General features: G+C 35.9%; 2 protein-coding genes across 2 annotated transcripts in view; both read right to left on the bottom strand.

The window, feature by feature from the left end:
* HSPA4L (heat shock protein family A (Hsp70) member 4 like) overlaps nt 1-24,792 on the bottom strand; it is a 59,112-nt gene that overhangs the window by 10,920 nt on the left and 23,400 nt on the right. Inside the window, exons 9-16 of the mRNA XM_033215209.1 lie at nt 24,366-24,517; nt 23,808-23,914; nt 21,471-21,604; nt 11,635-11,834; nt 5,734-5,832; nt 3,027-3,164; nt 747-872; nt 17-124 (exon numbers count right to left, since the gene is read on the bottom strand). Of these exons, the coding sequence (XP_033071100.1) occupies nt 17-124; nt 747-872; nt 3,027-3,164; nt 5,734-5,832; nt 11,635-11,834; nt 21,471-21,604; nt 23,808-23,914; nt 24,366-24,517 (1,064 nt within the window). The remainder of the gene's footprint in view (nt 1-16; nt 125-746; nt 873-3,026; nt 3,165-5,733; nt 5,833-11,634; nt 11,835-21,470; nt 21,605-23,807; nt 23,915-24,365; nt 24,518-24,792) is intronic.
* Nucleotides 13,498-14,782, bottom strand: LOC117085892 (SOSS complex subunit C-like). The gene has a single exon (XM_033215210.1). The coding sequence runs from the start codon at nt 14,291-14,293 to the stop codon at nt 14,072-14,074; it is 222 nt and encodes a 73-aa protein (XP_033071101.1). The 5' UTR covers nt 14,294-14,782; the 3' UTR covers nt 13,498-14,071.

Below are 24,792 nucleotides of genomic sequence, written 5' to 3'. Positions count from 1 at the left end.
ACTTTAAAAAATGTACCTTTAGTTCTTGAAGCTTATCCACATACACTTGTTTAGGTTGGTCCTCTCCGTCTTCATAAAGCCAATTTTCTGTGTCTTCCAATATTACAGACAGTTTATTCATGTCCTAGTAATATATTTGAGAGACACTAATTAAAAATACTTTCCTAAGAAATAAAAGTCATCACTGGGCCCAGTGCAGTGCCTCATGCCTGTAATCCCAACACTTTGAAAGGCCAAGGTGGGAGGATTGCTTGAGCCCAGAACCAAGAGACCAGCCTGGGTGATATGGCAAAATCATCTTTCTACAACAAATTAAAAAATTAGCCAGGCATGACGGCACGTGCCTGTATTTCCATCTATTTGTGAGGGTGAGGTGAGAGGATTGCTTGAGCCTGGGAAGTAGAGGTTGCAGTGAGCTGAAATCGTGACACTGCACTCCAGCCTGGGCGACAGAGCTAGATGCTGTCTCAAATAAATAAATAAATAAATAAAAAGTGAAAATTATGGAAGGACAGAATGTTTTTCAAGTATAAAATATTAAATTTCAAAATTTTCTAACTTCTTATTCAAAAATACGTTTTTAACCATACTTCTGCAACTTGCAAAAATAACTAAGAACCTTCCCCATATGGGCCCAAGATTGGCAACGACAACAACATTTGGTATATTTATTTATGTAATTTGTACTAGCATTCTCAAGTAAACATTTAAATAGTCCTCACAAAAATTACAGAATTTAGACTTACTTCTGGAGTGATGAATTTTTCATAGACAGTGCCCAGCCTGTCTCTAAAATCATATACATATTCTTCAACGGCATTCTTAGCATCATTTCTTTCTTTCTCTAACTTATCTTGCATAATCATCTTCCCCTATTCAAAAAGCTTCAGATTAGTTGTCATAAGAATACGCGTTAGGGAACAGAAATCAAAACCACAATGAGATACCACTTCACACTCACTAGGATGATTACAGTAAAAAAATAAGTATTCATGAGGATGTGGAGAAAGTGAAACCCTTGTACACTGCTGAGAGGAATGTAAAATGCTGCAGCCACTATGGAAAACGTTTTGGCTGTCCCTCAAAATGCTAAGTGCAGAATTTCAATTTCACTCCTAGCAGAGACTTGAACAGATATTTGTATGTCAATGTTCACTGCAGCATTATTCACAATAGCCAAAAAGTAAAAATCCAAATGCGCACTAATAGATGAACGAATAAAAAAAGTATATAAACGCAATGTAGTATTTTATTTCATTTTAAGAAAAAATGAAGTTATGATACGTGCTGAAACAAGGTGAATCTTGAAGTCATTATGCCAAATAAGCCAGACACAAAAGGACAAGCACTGTATAATCCCACTTAACATGATTCTTATCTATGGATAACTAGGCAATTCACAAAGAGAGAAATTAGGGGATTGGGAGAAGGGAGGAAAGCAAGTTATTATAGAGTTTACGTTTGGGGTGATGGAATTGTTTTGAAAACAGACAGTGGTGATGGATGCACAATACAGTGAATGTAATTAAAGTCACTGAATTACACAACTAAAAATGGTTATAATAGCAAATTTCATGTAAAAATTTAATGCAGTATACCAAAAACCACTGGATTGTATACTGTAAATGGGTTATGATCTCATGTATCTCAATAAAGCTGTTAAAAAACAAAAGAAAAGAGCCTATGTCATTCTACATACTCAGGTTAAAATCCTAGGTTCCCTATTCACTATCTTGAGATAGCAGAAAAATCATTTAAACATAAGTTTTCTTATGCTAAAACAGACGGCATAATTCCATCTAACTCATAGGGCTGCTAATAAGGTTGACAGAATTCATGTCAAATATTTAGTTAAATGTTTGACACATACCTGGTACTGAATAAAAGCCTTGCGGGGGTGGATATGGTATAGTTGTTGTGATATTGAGCTTTGGAGAACAATCACCTGGATCCAAATCTAAAGGGTATTTCTGATCCTGGGTGATTTAATCTACTTGTGTCTCAGTTTCCTCACCTGTAAAATGTAGTTCTCTAACAGAACCTACACTTCATAGGTTTGAGAGTATAAATAAAAAGTATTTATAGATGTTAGTTTATGATCAACAAAAGCAAAGAAATAACCTGAAGATTATAATACTTGAGCAAAATTTTCACTTTAATAAAAACACATGTAAACATAAGAATCCCTTTATAAACTACCATGCATTCACATTTGTGAACTGAAAATGAGACATTCAAAAGTTAAGAAAATCTCATTTTATATACAAAATTTGCTATAACCGTGCTTCCCTACAATTCATTCCTTTGGGAAAGTTTTTCTCAAGACACACAAATTCCAAATTATTCAGGATCTCCAGGAATGCTTGCTTCACATAAAATGCAGCCGTTAACAATTAATGAATAGATGATATAGGTAGGTACTACAAAAGCAAGCATTGTAAAGTCAGAAGACTGACCTTTTAATGCAGGCCAAGCTTGTAAAAATTAGGAACTACCGCTTAAATGCAAATTTACAAAATATAAATTACTTCTTACACAGATACTGGTAAAGAAACAACACTCATTTCCTCTAGAGACTGTAACTTAAACATGTAAATAGAAAAGAAAATGTCAAGAATGACAAAGATTTTTAAAAAATATTTAATGGATATCAGAAAACATTTTGAATAGAGATATAATCTTTAAGGACAACACAGGAGAAGAGGGGAGCAGCTAATATTTTCCCATATGTTGTCTGCTGGGTGTCATTGTTAAAGACAGGATAAAAGGAAGAATCAATTTCAGAAGTCTTTCCCTATAGAGGAGGCAATACATGTTTTTCACGCAACTAAGATGAAAGCTACACAGTGCATAAGGCATTAATACAGCTGAGTATTTTGTAAAAAATAAAGCAGTTTAGTAATTTACTTAATATAATTCCTTAGGAGTTACAAACTAGTGCCCTAAATTTTGGAGATAATCATTGACTTCTACAAAATATCAGAATAAATTACCACCTTTTTCAACATCAACTCAGATTTACATACTTCATTTTCAATGTAGCTGTTGAGAAGATCTTGGCCCAGTTGTCTACATAGGCTACTCTGGATGGGTAGATCAATACTTTTGACTTTTCCTTTTTTAAGTGTCTGATTTAATCGGTCTTGTTTGTCTGAGACAGCTGACTGCAAATCCGAAAGAGAAGTATAAATTTCTAAAATTAGCTTAAAAATAGATTTAAGAGGTAAAACAGAAAGTAAAATCAAAACGATTATGATCTGTTATATTTATTTTAAAGTACTACCTTAAGACTGATGGTATTTTGTAGTCTGGGTATGTTAAATCCTAGTTTCTATATTAAAAATATTGGGTTGGAAATGCAAAGCAAAACTAAAACGAGTAGCTACTTCTCACCCATTACGGTGGCTATAATAAAAAGAATAAAATAATAAGTGTTGGTGAGGATGTGGGGAAACTGCAACCCCTCATACATTGTTTGCAGGATTGTAAAATGTTGCAGCCATTCTGGAAAACCGTTGGGAAGTTCCTCAAAATGTTAAAGATGACAATATTAACAAAACAATGTTAACAAAAATGTTAAACAATTATGACCCAGCAATTCCATTCCTAGGTATATGCCCAAGAAAAATGAAAATACACACCCCTGCAAAACCTGTACATGATTGTTCATAACAGCATTATTCATAATAGTAAAAAAGTGAAAATAACCCAAATGTCTATCAATTGATAGATGGCTAAATAAAATGTGGTATGTATTCATACAATGTCATATTATTCAGCCATAAAAAGGAATAGTGATATTTCCTACAACCTGGATGAACCTTGAAAACATTATGTTTGGTGAAAGAAGCCAGTCACAAATAAGCACATACTGTATAACTATATGTATTTGAAATGTTCACAATAGGCAAATCTATTGCCTATTCCCTATGGCTGGCAGGGAGAGGGTTGAAGGGAAATGGGAAGTCACTGTTAATAGATACAAGGCCTCTCTTTGGGATGATGAAAATGTTCTAAAATTGGCCGGGCGCGGTGGCTCAAGCCTGTAATCCCAGCACTTTGGGAGGCCGAGATGGGCGGATCACGAGGTCAGGAGATGGAGACCATCCTGGCTAATACGGTGAAACCCCGTCTCTACTAAAAACTACAAAAAACTAGCCGGGCGAGGTGGCGGGCGCCTGTAGTCCCAGCTACTCTGGAGGCTGAGGCAGGAGAATGGCGGGAACCCGGGAGGCGGAGCTTGCAGTGAGCTGAGATCCGGCCACTGCACTCCAGTCTGGGCGACAGAGCGAGACTCCGTCTCAAAAAAAAAAAAGAAAATGTTCTAAAATTGTGATGATGGTTGCACAACTGAATATACTAAAAACTGTACACCTAATTGGATGAATTGAATGATACGTAAACTAAATCTCAATAAAGCTGTTCAACAATTAAAATTTTGAAAAATGCCAGAAAAAAAGTTTCCAGGTTTTAAATAACTTTAGAATTTAAGATTTAAAATTAAATCTTTATAATCTCTGAGAAATGAATCTATTTGGCTAACCTGCATAGATTAAGTTCTATGCAGGTTAGAAAAATCTGTTGAAGATGACAGCTTAAGAGTTATAACCACATTCATCTGGGTGACTGCGGCCAGGTCTCTCCCTTCTGTCTTACTGGCAATAGCTGTCTTAGAAAAATAATTACTCTCAATAAATCATTTATCCTTTAACATTTTATTTCTGAAAGTATTAATTTTTGCACATAGAAAAATATTTTATGATATACTTAGAGTGGTTAATTCTAAGATACAGAGTACAGCTAATATAAGTTTTCCTCATATAGCTTATTCCATCTCATATTTTTCTGAAATGATTTTTTTCACTTAAAGTTAAAATTTTAACTTATGTATTCATACTTTAGAAATACAATGCAGTTATTGGTGAAGCATGAGAAATAATGAATTAAGGAAATAAGGTAAAGAATTTAGGCAATTTTATTGTTGGGTTCTTTGATAAAATTTCCTTTTTTTTTTTTTAATAAGTTCAAGGGCACACGTGCAAGTTATATAGGTAAACTCATGTCACAGGGGCTTGTTGTACAGATTATTTCACCACCCAGGTATTAAGCCTAGTACCTGTTAAGGGGAGGGATCCTCTCCCTCCCTTCCATCCTCCACCCTTCACTCTCCAGTAAGCGTCAATGTTTGTTGTTCCCCTCTATGTGTACATGTGTTCAAATGAGATGGAAAAAAAAGTTAATGAAAAATATATCTTTTTTCCTACCAAAAAAGGTAATTTTGCTGATGTTGTTAGGGTTCATTTTTTAAAAACACAACTTTTTTTTTTTATTATACTTTAAGTTCTAGGGTACATGTGCATAACGTGCAGGTTTGTTACATACGTATACTTGTGCCATGTTGGTGTGCTGCACCCATCAACTCGTCATTTACATCAGGTATAACTCCCAATGCAATCCCTCCCCCCTCCCCGTGATAGGCCCCGGTGTGTGATGTTCCCCTTCCCGAGTCCAAGTGATCTCATTGTTCAGTTCCCACCTATGAGTGAGAACATGCAGAAAAACACAACTCTTAAGAAATCATTAAAGCATACTTATTCTGGCTACCAGCTTTCTATACTTTCTCACAGTTCTAAGATCAAAAATATCAACTGCATTAAAAGAAAGCATTATAAAATACAATAATTCAAAATATCAATTTCAAAAAGACACAACTATAGAAAAAGCAAACCAAACCTTTGTTTTGGCTCCTGTATGATCAATTTCCTCTTCTGGGGTGTGTTCCGCATGACATTTTTGATGCCCTCCTTCTTCTTGGTCAACCTGCATTTTATCCTAGAAAGAAAATACGTAACTGATAATATATGCAGTGTCTTTTTTTGTTTTAAAAATGTAAACTGCATCTTGGAGTTCAAGCTTGTTTTGAAAAGTAAAATGTAGAAACAGTTAAGTAGAAAGCTCATTTTTCAAACGAGAATTGCTACAAATAAACAGATTAACAGGTAAGTAAAGTGGAAAGATCTATTTGATGCTATCGGATAAATCTTGTTTGATTTGTCTACGGCTAAGTAATTGCAAAATACATGGAAAATTGTTCTCAATTCAAATTTACAAATAAAGATTCACAAAAGCTTACAAAAAAAAGAGAACACTCAAGGGTTGGGGGCTAGGGGAGGGATAGCATTAGGAGAAATACCTAATGTAGATGACGGGTTGATGGGTGCAGCAAAGCACCATGGCACGTGTATACCTATGTAACAAACCCGCATGTTCTGCACATATATCCCAGAACTTAAAGTTATAATAAAAATAAATAAAAAAGAGAACATTCAACTTGATATGAAAAATGTTTATAACACAAGAAAATAAAATGAAAAATATACAAAATCTATGAATTACACAAATACAATACTACATCTTTAAATTGTAAAATGTAAAATAATTAGAAATACCCACTCTGAGTTTTGATATAAATTAATGAAAATTAATCAAATTAATCAAAACTCAAAGTGGGTGTTTCTAAATTATTAAAAGGTATACTTTTAAGATTTTTTTCTTTTTATGTCTAAAAACCAAACTTTCTACCAATAAAATCTCCAAAATGAACTCTCCACTTGGCAAATAATCCCATATATATAATAGATTTTTTTGGTCACCTTCTTAATCCTATCTGTCACTATCCTCCTGAAGAAAGCTTGAAATGTAGGAATCAGCATAATTTAGGTCTTCAACTACATCTAGAATTAAGCAAATCTGTAATACCCGGAAAGCTATCTTGAATAAAAGTTTATTTCTGCCAAAGAGGAGCTATTTTTTTTTTTTTTTTTTTTGTAGTTAAAAGGTCAATTATTCTTTGGGAGGCTGAGGCAGGCGGATCACGAGGTCAGGAGTTTTGAGACCAGCCTGACCAACATGGTGAAACCCCATCTCTACTAAAAATACAAAAATTAGCCGGGCGTGGTGGCGTGTGCCTGTAATCCCAGCTACTCAGGAGGCTGAGGCAGGAGAATTGCTTGAACCTGGGAGGTGGAGGTTACAGTGAGCTGAGATCGTGCCATTGCACTCCAGCCTGGGTGACAGAGCAAGACTTCGTCTCAAAAAAAAAATAAAAAAGAAATCAATTATTTCTGATATTTCAACTGCCCTCCCCCACCTTACAACCTCCCCAACCCTGTTGATAGGTAAGATAAGTGAAAAAAGTGATAAAGTGTTGAGTTATTAACTCTAATTTTTGTATTACTCAGAAAAAAATGCTAAAAAATGCCTTATCACTTAGAATTTTTATATTTATTGAAAGAGCTCTTCTATTGTTTATATATTTGTATCTCTCATAGAGAAAAGGAAAATAAACCAGATTAAGTAGTTATTTCTAAAATTTCTTCACATTCAGAATCCAACTCTTCTGAATCACTTAATCCAGTTGTTAATGTATATTTCTATACAATATCATTCTACGTGTCATCAGGAGTATAAATGACCCAGCATTTGTTTAAAAGTTGCTCTAATACGGTCTCTAGTGTTTTCTTATCTTATAAGTCACTAATACCTATTCTACAAGATTTATGACTGTATCTTTATCACAACCTGTTTTCAAACAACCAGGACTCATATTCCTTCCTTGAATGCTCCTTAAATGGTTTGTTCACTAAAATGTCAAGAGGTTGCCAACTACCTAGTCATGCCACTAGGAATTTCAACCGAGTTAACAGATGCACAGGTGATGAGAAGTATCTCATGACTATTGAGATGGTCAACAGCAAATATAAGATGTTATCATTTGCAAGACTCATTAAGATACATTTAAAAGCAGAAAATTACACATCTTAAAATGGATATGAAATGCTAATAAACTGTTAATTCTTTGAAATGATTTAAAAATGTTTATGGAAATATTATCAATAGTGGAATAATTAATGGAAGTGCCTCTAGACTCTGGCTTCCCTGACAGATTTTAAACTCCATGAGAGTTGAAACCATCTTTCTGTTTGCTGCTATGGCCAAGCACACATTTTAGGTACTCACAGCTATTTGTTAAATAAACATAAAGCACTTAAGAAACAAATCTCGATACTATCATGAACTGTAAGGTTTTACCCGATTTGTTGCTTGATTTGCCCTCTCAATTTCACTTTTTTTTCCCGGCTATTCCCCCATTCTCCACACCTATACCCTATACACCAACAACTCTTCTATTTGTTACAACAACAAAAATGAAGGCCTTCCTGTCTCAGTACCTTTCTATTTGTTATTCACTCTGCCTGGACAACTACCTACCTACTCCTACTCCTTACCCTTAAACTGCCTTTTGCATCCTTCAGACTAGCTTACCTGTTTCTTCCTAAGTGGTTTCCTCATCACTATCACATAATTCCCACTACACATCCCATTTCCTTTATGTTTATATGCTATCTTTTTGCTTCATGCCTGTCTTCTCCCACTAGACTGTAGGTTACAGATGGGTGGCAACCTTTTCAATCTTGTTTAATCACTGTATCCCTCCCTAGTGCACAGAAGAGTCCTGGCTACACATAATCAAATATTTTGAATTAAACAAATAAATAGAAGTAGATAAAAAGATAAAGAACCCAAATGGTCAACAACTGGGAAACAGTCAAACTGTGGTACATTAGTAAGATGAATAGCATATAGTTTCTTTGATCCCTGGGTTTTGTGATATAGTTTAAGATGTGATAATTTTTGTTTTTCTTGAGGACTATGTTGTCCAGGATGGACTCAAACTCTGGCCTCAGCATCCTGAGTAGCTGTAACTATAGGCACAAACCAAAGTACCCGGGGCTTGATGTAGTAATTTCTTAGTAAGTACCTGGAGCCTGATGTGGTAATTTCTTAGTAAGTATCCAGGGCTTGATGTGGTAATTTAATATGCCCCTGTACTAAATTATACCTACAAGAGAGGGGTCAATTTTCTCACACATCATTATATTGAAGTCAGCAAGCTCTATTGTGATTTTTCAGGAAAATCAATGCTATTTTAATTTTGAATTAGAAAATAACACATATAAAATAATCTTTCACAAACTGACCCTCATAGGAAAAAAAAGGCTCCTGCTGATGTTCATTGGTTTATGTCTGGGCCTCTTTATCTACCTCGGAGCCAGCAATACCATCAGCTAGGAGAGAGTAAAAAGAAGAACTTATTATCTTATTATTCCCCACCCCTTGAAATTTAAACAATTAGCTTCCAGAGTCTTTGAATTAGTTTACTTTTTTGAGGGGAAGGGGAGACTACTTTATAATGGTATTTAAGTCTTTAAACTTCCAAATACAGAATTAAAGACAAAAATCCTACAGAAAACCATTAAGAAAGTGCACAGGCCGGGCGTGGTGGTTCACACCTGTAATCCCAGCACTGTTGGGGGTAGAGGATGGCGGATCACAAGGTCAGGAATTTGAGACCAGCCTGACCAACATGGTGAAATCCCATCTCTACTAAAAATACAAAAATTAGCCAGGCGTGGTGGCATGTGCCTGTAATCCTAGCTACTAGAAGGGTGAGGCAGGAGAACTGCTTGAACCTGGGAGGTGGAGGTTGCAATGAGCCGAGATTGCACAACTGCACTCCACCCTGGGCGACAGAGTGAGACTCCGTCTCAAAAAAAAAAAGAAAAAAAGAAAAAAGTGCACAGAATATTTTCAACACAGTGTATTCAGCATCATTGCTTTTATTAGCAAGGAAAAGGAAATAAATTACAATTTATTCAATATTTATTATATTAGCTGTGGTAGGGATTTAAAAGATTTAGGCTGGGCATGGTGGCTCAAAAAAAAAAAAATAATAATACATACATGAATGTGCTCACCAACAATGCCAAGTATATGATCTGTGTTAGTTACCTTTTTCTTTTGATTACATACGTTGTAAAAGAAATATTAAGGAACACATCACCTATCCAGAAATTCCTTGTATGGGAACCTCAACTGCCTGCAAATGTTCTAGCAAGCCAAAAACTATCATAAGCAGGTAAGTCTCTGAGTAACCAAAGCAGAGGTCATAAGTCCATACACTTTATTCACATGTGAACCCACTTAGTTCACATACAGAAATCATCCTTTAAAGTTTGGTTAACTGAATTTCCAGCTCACAAACAGAAGCAGCAAATAAGAAATGCCAGGGGAAGTACAAGATGGGTGCCATACTATTCTTGTTGTATTTTCAGTTCCTAGGATTCACTAATATTATATAAAGAAAATTAAAGGTCTCAGCAGAAATACTTAAAAAAAGATAAACGAGCCGGGCGCGGTAGCTCACGCCTATACTCCCAGCACTTTGGGAGGCTGAGGTGGGTGGATCACGAGGTCAGGAGATTGAGACCATCCTGGCTAACACAGTGAAACCCCGTCTCCACTAAAAATACAAAAAAAATTAGCCAGGCATGGTGGCACACGCCTGTAGTCCCAGCTACTTGGGAGTCTGAGGCAGGAGAATCGTTTGAACCCATGAGGCAGAGGTTGCAGTGGGCCGATCGCGTCACAGCACTCCAGCCTGGGCAACAGAGCGAGATTCTGTCTCAAAAAAACAACAACAACAACAAAAAAAACAAAGATAAATGATTATGAACACCTGGTCTTAGAAGGCATACAAACTACTTCCAATTTCAGTAAAAATAAATCTTAATGGATTAAATTTACATATCTAAGTTATTGTGGATTATAACTGGAAATATTAACTTTTCACCAATTATTATGTTAATTTATGAAAAACTATCTTCACTAACAGATAAAGACACTTCCTCTTCCTCAATTCAAATAAGAAAGCGATTACAAATAATACATGGAAAGACTGAAAGAAAAAACCATAGTCCTTAAATGAAGTAGTTTAAAGGGCTAGTGGTTGAATTCTGATCAATTTGGAAGAAAGATGCATAGTAATTATTAATAAAAAGAAAAAGCAACCTTAAAAAAAGGGAGACACTGTCTTAAAATAGGACAAAAGCAAATCTAGGGCAGATTTCCAATTGTAATTAACAAATGCCATTAAAAATAATGCACAAAAGTAATTCATGAGGAGTGCACATAAAAAGATGAAAATGTTGTGTAATTAAATACAATAAAGTTCTCCTAAGATTCCTTCATCTATAACATCCCCACAGTAAATTCAGTGTCACTCTTTAATAAAGAAAAAATTTAAAAATCTGTACTTTAACATTACTGAATGTACAGCACATTTCTCTGTTTAACTGTCTCAGATGTCCCCCAAATAAACCCTGAAACATTCTTTATTAAGCATGTATTTTCTATCTAAAAAGAACGTAGAGTTCAAAATTTATCATTCTGAAGTGGTTTATCTGTAAGCTAAAAATCTAGCCATAATAAAATACATGTTTTAATGGAAGTTAAGAATGTAGGAAAGAACTCCAGGTTCACATGCTCCATGTAATACTATGAAAGATGCACCAAACTCTTAAAAAGTATATTACAACGTGAAAGACATAAAGCATTGAAAATAGTATTATTCCTTAATGCTTTTATCAAAAGACTTTACACTGATTCCCACAGCAGAAAATCAAAGCAAAACCTCAGAGAGTAATGTATTCAACTATTAAAGTCCCAATTATGATTAAGACATACCGTATATACTATCTATTACAAGAACATTGAGAAAGAATTTCTACATACCATATTATCTTTGTTTTCATTTTTAAATGAAGTTTCTGTCTCCATTGGAGCATCACTGTGATCCCCTTCCAAATTTTGCTTCTCAATTACTGATGCGCTGGCCACACTGAAGATTCCATGGATGTTAACACGAACTTTAACCTTCACTTTGGAACTATCACCATCAGACTGTGGAAAAACATTCTGAATAGTGAAGCTCCCTTAAGGAAAAAAGAACTCCAATCAGTATGTGAGCCTCAGATTAACTTATTCAATTCATTGAATAATTTGGCTATCATCTTTAAGATGTTGGCAAATAATCATGTTGGCAATAATTATGATCATATCCTGATTGATCACTATGGGGCAGGTACTTCCCCCAGATTATCTTTTATAAACCATAACAAACCTGTTATTAAGTCTCAGGAAGCTTAAGTAACCTGCCCAAAATCATCGAAGTAGGGAAAAAAAAAAAAAAGAAAGCATTGGGAATTTAACCATGGACAATTTGATTCAAAGGCAGTAAGTTATAATACTGCTACTCCAAAACCAAAATAACAAAATTCAAATTCTGAATTTGAAAACAAAATAGATATTACCTTTTTTGATATAAGCTTTACAAATCATAACCATCTTGGTAATTCATAAATAAAGCAATTCTGGCCGGGCGCGGTGGCTCAAGCCTGTAATCCCAGCACTTTGGGAGGCCGAGACGGGTGGATCACGAGGTCAGGAGATCGAGACCATCCTGGCTAACACGGTGAAACCCCGTCTCTACAAAAAACTAGCCGGGCGAGGTGGTGGGCGCCTGTAGTCCCAGCTACTCGGGAGGCTGAGGCAGGAGAATGGCGTGAACCCGGGAGGCGGAGCTTGCAGTGAGCTGAGATCTGGCCACTGCACTCCAGTCCGGGCGACAGAGCGAGACTCCGCCTCAAAAAAAAAAAAAAAAAAAAAAAAATAAAGCAATTCCAATTTTTTTTATTTTTCCTATAGCAAAATACCTGTAGAGATTATTATCAATGCTTTAAGAAATCTACTGATGTTTTATTTCTCTAAAGAAATCTCATATATATATTATCTATAGTAGAAGAGAGAATATTAGGCAGTAAAATCAGGTAGTAAAAAACTTGGATGACTTTTTTATGGGTTAAATTTTGCCCCCCACCTGCTCCCACACTGTACTTAGTACCTCAGAACATGACTATGTGTGTTTTGTTTTGAGACACAGTTTCACTCTGTCACCCAGACGGTAGTGCAGCGGCATGATCATAGGTCACTGCAGCCTCAAACTCCCAGGCTCAAGCAATCCTCCCACCTCAGCCTTCAAGTAGCGGGGAATACAGGTGCACGCTACCATGTCTAGCTAATTTTTCTGATTTTTAGTACAGATTAGGTCTCACTATGTTGCCCAGGCTGGTCTTGAACTCGTGGGCTCAAGCAATCCCCCTGGCTCAGCCTTCCAAAGTGCTAGGATTACAGGCATGAGCCACCATGCTCAGACTGTGACTGTATTTAGAGATACCTTGACTTCAGACTTCTAACCTTCAGAACTGAGACAACAAATTTCTACTGTTTAAGCCACCTAGCTTGTGGTACTTTGTTATAGCAGCCCTAGCAAACTAATATAATGTTCAATAATTTTACTGCTTTATATCCTTGAAATATTTATATTTGTGCTGTCCCCTTCTTAGTCTATAAAGCAGCACACAGACAAAAATATAAAACTTGAAAATCCTTTTAAATGTTATAAAATAATTTCATTTTATATCTTCTGAAAAGATCACTCAGTTAAAATGGATATTACAATCTCCTGTTCTCACTTTCTTTGTTTTTCTATTATTTTTAATTGCATTTAGTCACATCATTTATAAGGGAATATGTTTATAGAAGATGGTTAAGACTGGTTAGTAATTTATTCTTGGGGTTTATTTTAAAATGAGAAAGGGGGAAGTAGTTATGAGTTCACAAAGAATATTTCAGGATGATACAGGTTGACTGTAAACTCAAAAGGGACACTGACACCAATCCTATAAACAGCAAATATGGATGTAACTGATTTAAGCCTATTGGTTCATTTTTAAAAAGTACTCTTCTTTCTTTAAAGTTAAGTACTATAAATGATTCTTGAAAATCTACTGTGGGCATGATATATTCAGTCAGACTTGCTAGGGGTTGGGGAATGTTTTTGTGACCATCCAATTCAGAGCATGATTGAGAGTTAAACAGCATTACAAAAAGTAACAGTCACAGTACATAATCAATTCCTTGGACCATACAGCTTCCACAGCTGTCATCATCCTGGTTACCCTTCTTTCCGCTTTCACTTGCACATTCCTTTAACAAACAAAAAACATCAAAGTTCACCAAAATTCTTAAAGTCACAGTTCATCTAGCACTGAATGATAGTAGCTTTGGCATTTGATATTACAAAATCACTTTTCCATCACAAATATTTTCTTCATTCTGGATCAAGGCGAGGTAAAACAGGAACAATCAGGTTCCCAAATGCAGAGTCTCGAATTATGAAGTATCCAAATGAATGTGCATGAGCATGCTGCAAAGCTGCCTTCTGTTGGGCTGCAATACACTGCTGCTCAGCGTGATCCTGGAAGTCCTTAAGAGAGGGTCTCAAGAGTGCAATGCTAGCTCCAGGATGATTTGTTGAAGACTGGTTCTGCATCAGTAGTTTTCTTTTCTCTTTGTCCAGTTCTGCCAAGATTGCAACTTGTTTTGAAAACCTTGTCCTGAAGAGTTTGCTGCAATTTTCCTATTTTGTTTCAATTATGTCCAGTGGCAACTGGTCAGCACTTCATAATCACCTGGGACGCAAGAACACCGGGACCGCCTCACCTTCCAATTGCACTCACTTTCATATTAATCCAGTAATAGTCATTCTAGTTGTTGCCAGTGAACATAAAGTTTAAAATTAGAATATACAGTCAGTCTGTATATTCAGCACAATTTCAATCTACTGATTACAATATACAGCACAATATACAGCACAATTTCTACAATATACAGCACAATTTCAATCTACTGATTAAAGTTTTTCAGTAAAAAATAATTATTCCATAAACCTTTCAGGACAGTTACAGAGCATTTTATTTGTATAGAGGGAGTCTTGCTGTGTCGACAAGGCTGGAGTGCAGTGGTGCAATCTCAACTCACTGCAGTCTCTGCCTCCTGAGTTTGCACAATTCTCCTGCCTCAGCCTCCCAAGTAGCTGACATTACAGGTGTTTGCCACCACAGCCGGCTAATTTTTGCAAAGCATTTTAAATACAGAAGTAAAAATGAATTAGAAATATAGCTGACCCCTCAGTATCTACTGAGGATTGGTCCTGGGTCTCTCTGAGGATGCAAGAACCTTGTACACATCATTTTGCATTGAGTGAAACGGGGTCTCACTATACTGCCCAGGCTAGTCTTCAACTCCTGGGCTCAAGCAATCCTCTGGTAGTCAAGTCCCTTATTAAAAAATGACATAGCGCCTCCGCTGTTGATACCCAGGCAAACAGGGCCTGGAGTGGACCTCAACAAAATCCAGCAGACCGGCAGCTGAGGGTCCTCACTGTTAGAAGGAAAACTAAGAAACAGAAAGGACACCTACACCAAAACCCCATCAGTAAGTCACCATCATCAAAGACCAAAGACAGATAAAACCACAAAGATGGGGAAAAAGCAGTGCAGAAAAGCTGGAAATTCAAAAAATGAGAGCGCATCTCCCTCTTCAAAGGAACGCAGCTCATTGCCAGCAACAGAAAAAAGCTGGACGGAGAATGACTTTGACGAATTGAGAGAAGAAAGCTTCAGTCAATCAAACTTCTCAGAGCTAAAGGAGGAACTATGTACCCAGTGCAAAGAAACTAAAAACCTTGAAAAAAGAATGGATGAATGGATAACTAGAATAATCAAAGCAGAGAATACCATAAATGAACTGATAGAGATGAAAACCATGACACGAGAACTACGTGACAAATGCACAAGCTTCAGTAACTGACTCGATCAACTGGAAGAAAGAGTATCAGTGATTGAAGATCAAATGAATGAAATGAAGCCAGAAGAGAAATGTAGAGAAAAAAGAGTAAAAAGAAATGAACAAAGCCTCCAAGAAATATGAGATTATATGAAAAGACCAAATCTACATCTGATTGGTATGCCTGAAAGTGACAGGGAAAAATGGAACCAAGTTGGAAAACACTCTGCAGGATATCATCTAGGAGAACTTCCCCAACCTAGTAAGGCAAGCCAACATTCAAATTCAGGAAATACAGAGAACGTCACAAAAGATACTCCTCGAGAAGAACAACTACAAGACACATAATTGTCAGATTCAACAAAGTTGAAATGAAGGAAAAAATGTTAAGAGCAGCCAGAGAGAAAGGTCGGGTTACCCACAAAGGGAAGCCCATCAGACTAACAGCAGATTTCTCGGCAGAAACTCTACAAGCCAGAAGAGAGTGGGGGCCAATATTCAACATTCTTAAAGAATTTTCAACCCAGAATTTCATATGTAGTCAAACTAAGTTTCATAAGTGAAGGAGAAATAAAATCCTTTACAGACAAGAAAATGCTTAGAGATTCTGTCACCACCAGGCCTGCCCTACAAGAGATCCTGAAGGAAGCACTAAACATGGAAAGAAACAACCGATACCAGCCATTGCAAAAACATGCCAAAATGTAAAGATCATCAATGCTAGGAAGAAACTGCATCAACTAACGAGCAAAATAACCACCTAATAATCATAATGACAGGATCAAATTCACACATAACAAATGGACTAAATGCTCCAATTAAAAGACACAGACTGGCAAATTGGATAAAGAGTCAAGACCCATCAGTTTGCTGTATTCAGGACACCCATCTCACATGCAAAGACACACATGGGCTCAAAATAAAGGGAAGGAGGAAGATCTACCAAGCAAATGGAAAACAACAAAAAAAGCAGGGGTTGCAATCCTAGTCTCTGATAAAACAGACTTTAAATCATCAAACATCAAAAGAGACAAAGAAGGCCATTACATAATGGTAAAGGGATCAATTCATCAGGAAGAGCTAACTATCCTAAATATATATGCACCCAATACAGGAGCACCCAGATTCATAAAGCAGGTCCTTAGAGACTTACAAAGAGACTTAGACTCCCATACAATAATGATGGGAGACTTTAACACCCCACTGTTAACATTAGACAGATCAACGAGACAGAAAGTTAACAAGGATATCCAGGAATTGAACACAACTCTGCACCAAGCAGACCTAATAGACATCTACAGAACTCTCCACCCCAAATCAACAGAATATACATTCTTTTCAGCACCACATCACACTTATTCCAAAACTGACCACATAGTTGGAAGTAAAGCACTCCTCAGCAAATGTACAAGAACAGAAATTATAACAAACTGTCTCTCAGACCACAGTGCAATCAAACTAGAACTCAGGACTAAGAAACTCAATCAAAACCACTCAACTACATGGAAACTGAACAACCTGCTCCTGAATGACTACTGGGTACATAATGAAATGAAGGCAGAAAAAAAGATATTCTTTGAAACCAATGAGAACAAAGATACAACATACCAGAATCTCTGGGACACATTTAAAGCGGTGTTTAGAGGGAAATTTATAGCACTAAATGCCCACAAGAGTAAGCAGGAAAGATCTAAAATTGACATCCTAACATCACAATTAAAAGAACTAGAGAAGAGTATGGCAATTCCTCAAGGATCTAGAACTAGATGTACCATATGACCCAGCCATCCCACTACTGGGTATATACCCAAAGGATTATAAATCATGCTGCTATAAAGACACATGCACACGTATGTTCATTGCGGCACTATTCACAATAGCAAAGACTTGGAATCAACCCAAATGTCCATCTGTGACAGACTGGATTAAGAAAATGTGGCACATATATACCATGGAATACTATGCAGCCATAAAAAAGGATGAGTTTGCATCCTTTGTAGGGACATGGATGCAGCTGGAAACCATCATTCTTAGCAAACTATCACAAGAACAGAAAACCAAACACCGCATGTTCTCACTCATAGGTGGGAACTGAACAATGAGATCACTTGGACTCGGGAAGGGGAACATCACACACTGGGGCCTATCATGGGGAGGGGGGAGGGGGGAGGGATTGCATTGGGAGTTATACCTGATATAAATGAGGAATTGATGGGTGTTGACGAGTTGATGGGTGCAGCACACCAACATGGCACAAGTATACATATGTAACAAACCTGCACGTTATGCACATGTACCCTAGAACTTAAAGTATAAAAAAAAAAAAAAAAAAAAAAAGAACTAGAGAAGCAAGAGCAAACACATTCAAAAGCTAGTAGAAGGCAAGAAATAACTAAGATCAGAGCAGAACTGAAGGAGATAGAGACACAAAAATCCCTCCAAAAAGTCAATGAATCCAGGAGCTGGTTTTTTGAAAAGATCAACAAAATTGATAGACCGCTAGCAAGACTAATAAAGAAAAGAGAGAAGAATTAAATAGACGCAATAAAAAATGATAAAGGGGATATCACCACCGATCCCACAGAAATACAAACTACCATCAGAGAATGCTATAAACACCTCTATGCAAATAAACTAGAAAACCTAGAAGAAATAGATAATTTCCTGGACACTTACACTCTCCCAAGACTAAACCAGGAAGAAGGTGAATCCCTGAATAGACCAACAGCAGGCTCTGAAATTGAGGCAATAATTAATAGCCTACCAACCAAAAAAAGTCCAGGACCAGATGGATTCACAGCCGAATTCTACCAGAGGTACAAGGAGGAGTTGGTACCATTCCTTCTGAAACTATTCCAGTCAATAGAAAAAGAGGGAATCCTCTCTTACTCATTTTATGAGGCCAACATCATCCTGATACCAAAGCCGGGCACAGACACAACAAAAAAAGATAATTTTAGACCAATATCCCTGATGAACATCGATGCAAAAATCCTCAATAAAATACTGGCAAACCAAATCCAGCAGCACATCAAAAAGCTTATCCACCATGATGAAGTGGGCTTCATCCCTGGGATGCAAGGCTGGTTCAACATATGTAAATCAATAAACATAATCCAGCATATAAACAGAACAAAAGACAAAAACCACATGATTATCTCAATAGATGCAGAAAAGGCCTTTGACAAAATTCAACAGTCCTTCATGCTAAAAACTCTCAATAAATTCGGTATTGATGGAACGTATCTCAAAATAATAAGAGCTATTTATGACAAACCCACAGCCAATATCATGCTGAATGGGCAAAAACTGGAAGCATTCCATTTGAAAACTGGCACAAGACAGGGATGCCATCTCTGACCACTCCTATTCAACATAGTGTTGGAAGTTCTGGCTAGGGCAATCAGGCAAGAAAAAGAAACAAAGGGTATTCAGTTAGGAAAAGAAGAATTCAAATTGTCCCTGTCTGCAGATGACATCACTGTACATTTAGAAAACCCCATTGTCTCAGGCCAAAATCTCCTTAAGCTGATAAGCAACTTCAGCAAAGTCTCAGGATACAAAATCAATGTGCAAAAATCACAAGCATTCTTATAAACCAGTAATGGACAGAGAGCCAAATCATGAATGAACTCCCATTAACAATGGCTTCAAAGAGAATAAAATACATGGGAATCCAACTTACAAGGGATGTCAAGGACCTCTTCAAGGAGAACTACAAACCACTGCTCAGTGAAATAAAAGAAGGCACAAACAAATGGAAGAACATACCATGCTCATGGATAGGAAGAATCAGTATCGTGAAAATGGCCATACTACCAAAGGTAATTTATAGATTCAATGTCATCCCCATTAAGCTACCAATGACTTTCTTCACAGAATTGGAAAAAATTGCTTTAAAGTTCATATGGAACCAAAAAAGAGCCCACATTGCCAAGACAATCCTAAGTCAAAAGAACAAAGCTGGAGGCATCACACTACCTGACTTCAAACTATACTACAAGGCCACAGTAACCAAAACAGCATGGTACTGGTACCAAAACAGAGATATAGACCAAAGGAACAGAACAGAGCCCTCAGAAATAACACCACACATCTGCCGCCATCTGATCTTTGACAAACCTGACAAAAACAAGAAATGGGGAAAGGATTCCCTATTTAATAAATGGTGCTGGGAAAATTGGCTAGCCATAAGTAGAAAGCTGAAACTGGATCCTTTCCTTACTCTTTATACAAAAATTAATTCAAGATGGATTAGAGACTTAAATGTTAGACCTAAAACCATAAAAACCCTAGAAGAAAACCTAGGGAATACCATTCAGGACATAGGCATGGGCAAGGACTTCATGTCTAAAACACCAAAAGCAATGGCTACAAAAGCCAAAATTGACAAATGGGATCTAATTAAACTAAAGAGCTTCTACACAGCAAAAGAAATTACCATTAGAGTGAACAGGCAACCTACAGAATGGGAGAAAATTTTTGCAATCTACTCATCTGACAAAGGGCTAATATCCAGAACCTATAAAGAACTCAAACAAATTTACAAGAAAAAAAAACCCCATCAAAAAGTGGGCAAAGGATATGAACAGACGTTTCTCAAAAGAAGACATTCACACAGCCAACAGACACATGAAAAAATGCTCATCATCACTGGCCATCAGAGAAATGCAAATCAAAACCACAATGAGATACCATCTCACACCAGTTAGAATGGCAATCATTAAAAAGTCAAGAAACAACAGGTGCTGGAGAGGATGTGGAGAAATAGGAACACTTTTACACTGTTGGTGGGATTGTAAACTAGTTCAACCATTGTGGACAACAGTGTGGCGATTCCTCAAGGATCTAGAACTAGAAATACCATTTGACCCAGCCATCCCACTACTGGGTATATACCCAAAGGATTATAAATCATGCTGCTATAAAGACACATGCACACGTATGTTTACTGCAGCACCATTCACAATAGCAAAGATTTGGAATCAACCCAAATGTCCATCAATGAGAGATCCAAATCACATTTGGAATCAACCCAAATGTCCATCAATGAGAGACTAGATTAAGAAAATGTGGCACATACACACCATGGAATACTATGCAGCCATAAAAAGGATGAGTTCATGTCCTTTGTAGGGATATGGATGCAGGTGCAAACCATCATTCTCAGTAAACTATCGCAAGAACAGAAAACCAAACACTGCATGTTCTCTCTCATAGGTGGGAACTGAACAATGAGATCACCTGGACACAGGAAGGGGAACATCACACACTGGGGCCTTTCATGGGGAGGGGGGAGGGGGGAGGGATTGCATTAGGAGACATACCTAATGTAAATGACGAGTTAATGGGTGCAGCCCACCAACACGGCACATGTATACATATGTAACAAACCTGCACTTTGTACACATGTATCCTAGAACTTAAAGTATAATTAAAAAAAAAATGACACAGTATTTTGCGTATAACCTACATACAACCCAACCTCCCAAATACTCTTAAGGATATATCATCTCTAGATTAATTATGATACCTAATAGAAAATAAATGGTATGTCAGTAGTCATATGTAGTAGTGGAATAACGACAAGAAAAAAACGTCTAGACATGTTCAGTACAGACACTTGGTTTTTCCTAGTATTGGCTGAATCTACAGATGCCAAACTCATGAATACTGATGGCCAACTGTAATAAACCCTGCTGTCATTATAGAAATAAACTGAGCACTACAAACGCACATTTTAAAAAAGAGTATAAATATCTTTCTTTAGAAGTCCAGTACTGGCTTAACTGAAATGTCTATTTGTTTCCTTGATTCTAAAATAACACATTATTTATAAAAGGCCAAAATGTTATCGAAAACTTTTTTTTTTTTTCTCTTACCAATTCTTGCATCAGGATAAGGCACTTCATGTAAATTAGTATAAAATGCTTCTAGTTCAAATGGTTCCTTCTTGTGGAAAGTAATGACTTTTGAGAATGGGGCAGGATGGTTCTTACAGAAAACTTCACATTCCCTAAAATGGAGTGGGAAAGACACTCACTTAGAAACAAATAAAAAGTTGCCTATGAACCTATTGACTGAATCCATTTTATTCTTAATCCATTAGCAGCAACTGCAAAAATCTCTGCACAAATAAAAAGAGAAAACAATTACTGATTTTGTTCTAAACATGCATTGTGACAGATTTATGGCTCAAAGCTTTCATGATGTCTATCATAGTAATGGACAACTGTATACTATTAAAAAAAGAAAAATTACCTGAAAATATGTATATTTTAAAGTCAATGTGTAGAGTTTTTTTCCTCACATCAGAGGGCCAAGTCCCACCCATTAACTTCTAAAATACTTGCCTATTACCCTTTTAATTCTGGCTACCTTTAATAGAAACTTTTGTTTGCCAATAATTTTAAACCTACAGAAAGGTGCAAAATTAAAAACCGGACAAGGAACACTTCTATATCTTTTACCTAGATTTGCTACTTTACTCCATTTGTTTCATCATCTGAGTGTACAAACTTTCTGTGTATATTTTTCCTGAACCAACTGAGGGTTATACATACATTATGGTCCTTTACCCCTAAAAACGTCAGTGTGCATCCTAATAGGGATATTCTCTGATGCTGAACTATTCATATTTCCATTTATTTTTCAGTAGATATAACAATGTCCTTTGCAGTATTTTACCCCACCAAAACAGGGAGTTTTTAAAATCTACATAGCAATTCCTATTCTTAAATCGTTTAACAGAAACAGTTTATGACTATTTGTTATAGTGGCCCAGAAACCAATCTTCAATACTATATTATCATCCTATTACTGTAAGTTTGCAAGATTTTAAAATCTTGAATCCATAAATCTCTTACTCTATTCTAGTTTTCAAGAAACTACCAATACCTTCTACTTTCTTATTGTAGTCATTAGGCTATATTTGCTTTTCAGTGTAGCTCCCCCATATGTTTTCTCACAATTTTTTTTTCTGGATCACTTATACCTTGAAACTGAAATTAAATTTTATAGAATAATAATTATTGCCTCAAAATTGACATTATCTGGGGCAGACAGGTGAAAAAATATTTACAAGGAAAAAAACTGACATTAACACATGCCATTAAAATCCTTTGCAAGACATTCAGATAAGGCTGATAATTCGTATTTTTGAAATGTATACAAAAATCTTGTTTTCTTGGGGGTACTTATGTATACAACACAGAATAAAATTTGAAAAATAACTTCAAAATGTAAACACACCATTATTCATTGTACAAGTTATACTTCTGAAAAGCAGGCAAGTAAAACGTTTGAAATATAAATTTTGATTCTGGTAGGGAAGCAGGCTACCTAAATCCTGGGCAGTTCATGGAAAAAAATGTAAACGTTAACACAAGCATGAAAATATTGTAGCTTATGACAGACAAAAACATTAATAACAAAGTACTTTTTTTTTTTAAATATCTGCATGTTCAATTGAAAGTATAGGAGAAAATGAGCTAAAATAGGCAATCTCATGAAAACTAATAAGAATATAAACCGGTATCCTTTTAGTGAATAATTTGCCAATATTACTCAAAATAATGTGCATATTCTTTGGCTCAACAATTCCATTCCTACAACGCTATCTTACAGATACACCATGCACAACTGAACAAGGGTATGTGCACAAGGATGTTCTTACTAGCACTGTTTAAAATAGCAAAAATATGACTTAATACTACATTGGTTAAATTTATTATGGCACATACAACTATTAAAAAACAGTTACTGTGTGTTGACATGGAAAAATAAAACACAATATAATTTAAAAAGCTAAGTTGCACTAGAGATTTACAGATAATTCTTTATGTACTTAAAAAATGTATGATTTATTTATGAATAGTCAAAGAAAATGACTGGACAGATAAACTAGCTGTTAAAAATGTTTATGTCTGTAAAATGGGCTAAGAGAGAATATGACAAATGCAGGTCTTTTTTATACTTCTATACTGTGATTTATTTGAAAATGAGCCTTGCTTTACTTTTATAAAAAACACAAATTTAAAAATATGCCCAATTATGATTTATAGGTGATATATCATTTTTATATTCTTTGTTATCTAATACATTATTTAAAAGTATTTGGCAGAATTTTAAGAAGTGTAAATTTCTCTAATTTAGAAAAGTAGGTTTAACTGGTTAAAGATTTACGACAAGCTCTAATCAAGGTTTTAAAAATAACTTACCCAGTTCCATCTTCAAAAGAGGTCTTCCATCTTAATGTAATTGAATAGGGAACAAGGTCTGTTATGGAAAATTCACGCACTTTAAATGCTGGTGAGAGAATCGCACACTGAAAATAAGATGCATACCATATTTAAATCAACAAATACAAAACATACCCTAGATTACTCTGATTGAACTGCTTAAGAGTCCTCCTATTACAATTGTTACATTTTAAAAGTTACTGGTTTTTGGCAATGAGAAGTGAAAATTTAAAAGGGCCTGAGTACTCTTTATGTGACCTTACTAAAATTAACATCTTTACTCTAAAGGGATTTTAAATGGGCAGACTGCAAGAATTTGTAAAATTAATATTCTTTCAGTGTCGTTACAGACACACTGTCCTATTATAGCTTAAAAATATAAATGGGAAAGACATAAGACTTATTTATCAGAAATAACTTCAATTTACTTTAGCTTATTGATAAGTGGATGGAACAGGTAACATTAAAAGGCCCCTTTGGGTCTACCACTCATTTCTGGCAAAATACATACTCTACAAAATAAAATAACAATTATACCTGTAATGCACATCCTCTTGCAACAGCTTCATCAGCATTTAATGTGGTACTTATGTCTTTAAGAAAGAATTTAGTGATTTGTTCTTTCACTGCGGGAATTCGTGTTGCTCCTCCTACAATTTCTATACTACTAATGTCTTCACGTTGTAAGCCTGGAAAATTTTTTTAATTGAGAAAAATCATAAGTCTTTAAAAATCTCAACAGAAGGCTTTGTCAAGTACTTTTTTAAAAAGTGGATTGACTTTTTACTTGTCAGAAAATAAAAGGAAAGAAAAATGCAATTTTTAGAAATAGATAACATTTAATAAATATTATTTATGTGACAGGCAATGCACTTGGTCCAACTTGGTCCAACTTGGTCCAGATGATGGAGTGGCAATAGAAGCACTTCATGGGTTTTAAAGGAGCTCTTCAGAGTCCTTCAGT

Source organism: Trachypithecus francoisi, unplaced genomic scaffold (assembly GCF_009764315.1).
Source record: "Trachypithecus francoisi isolate TF-2019V2 unplaced genomic scaffold, Tfra_2.0 Lachesis_group1, whole genome shotgun sequence".
NCBI lineage: Eukaryota > Metazoa > Chordata > Mammalia > Primates > Cercopithecidae > Trachypithecus > Trachypithecus francoisi.
The sequence above is the reverse complement of the archived record's forward strand: the minus strand, read 5'-3'. Positions and strand labels throughout refer to the sequence as shown.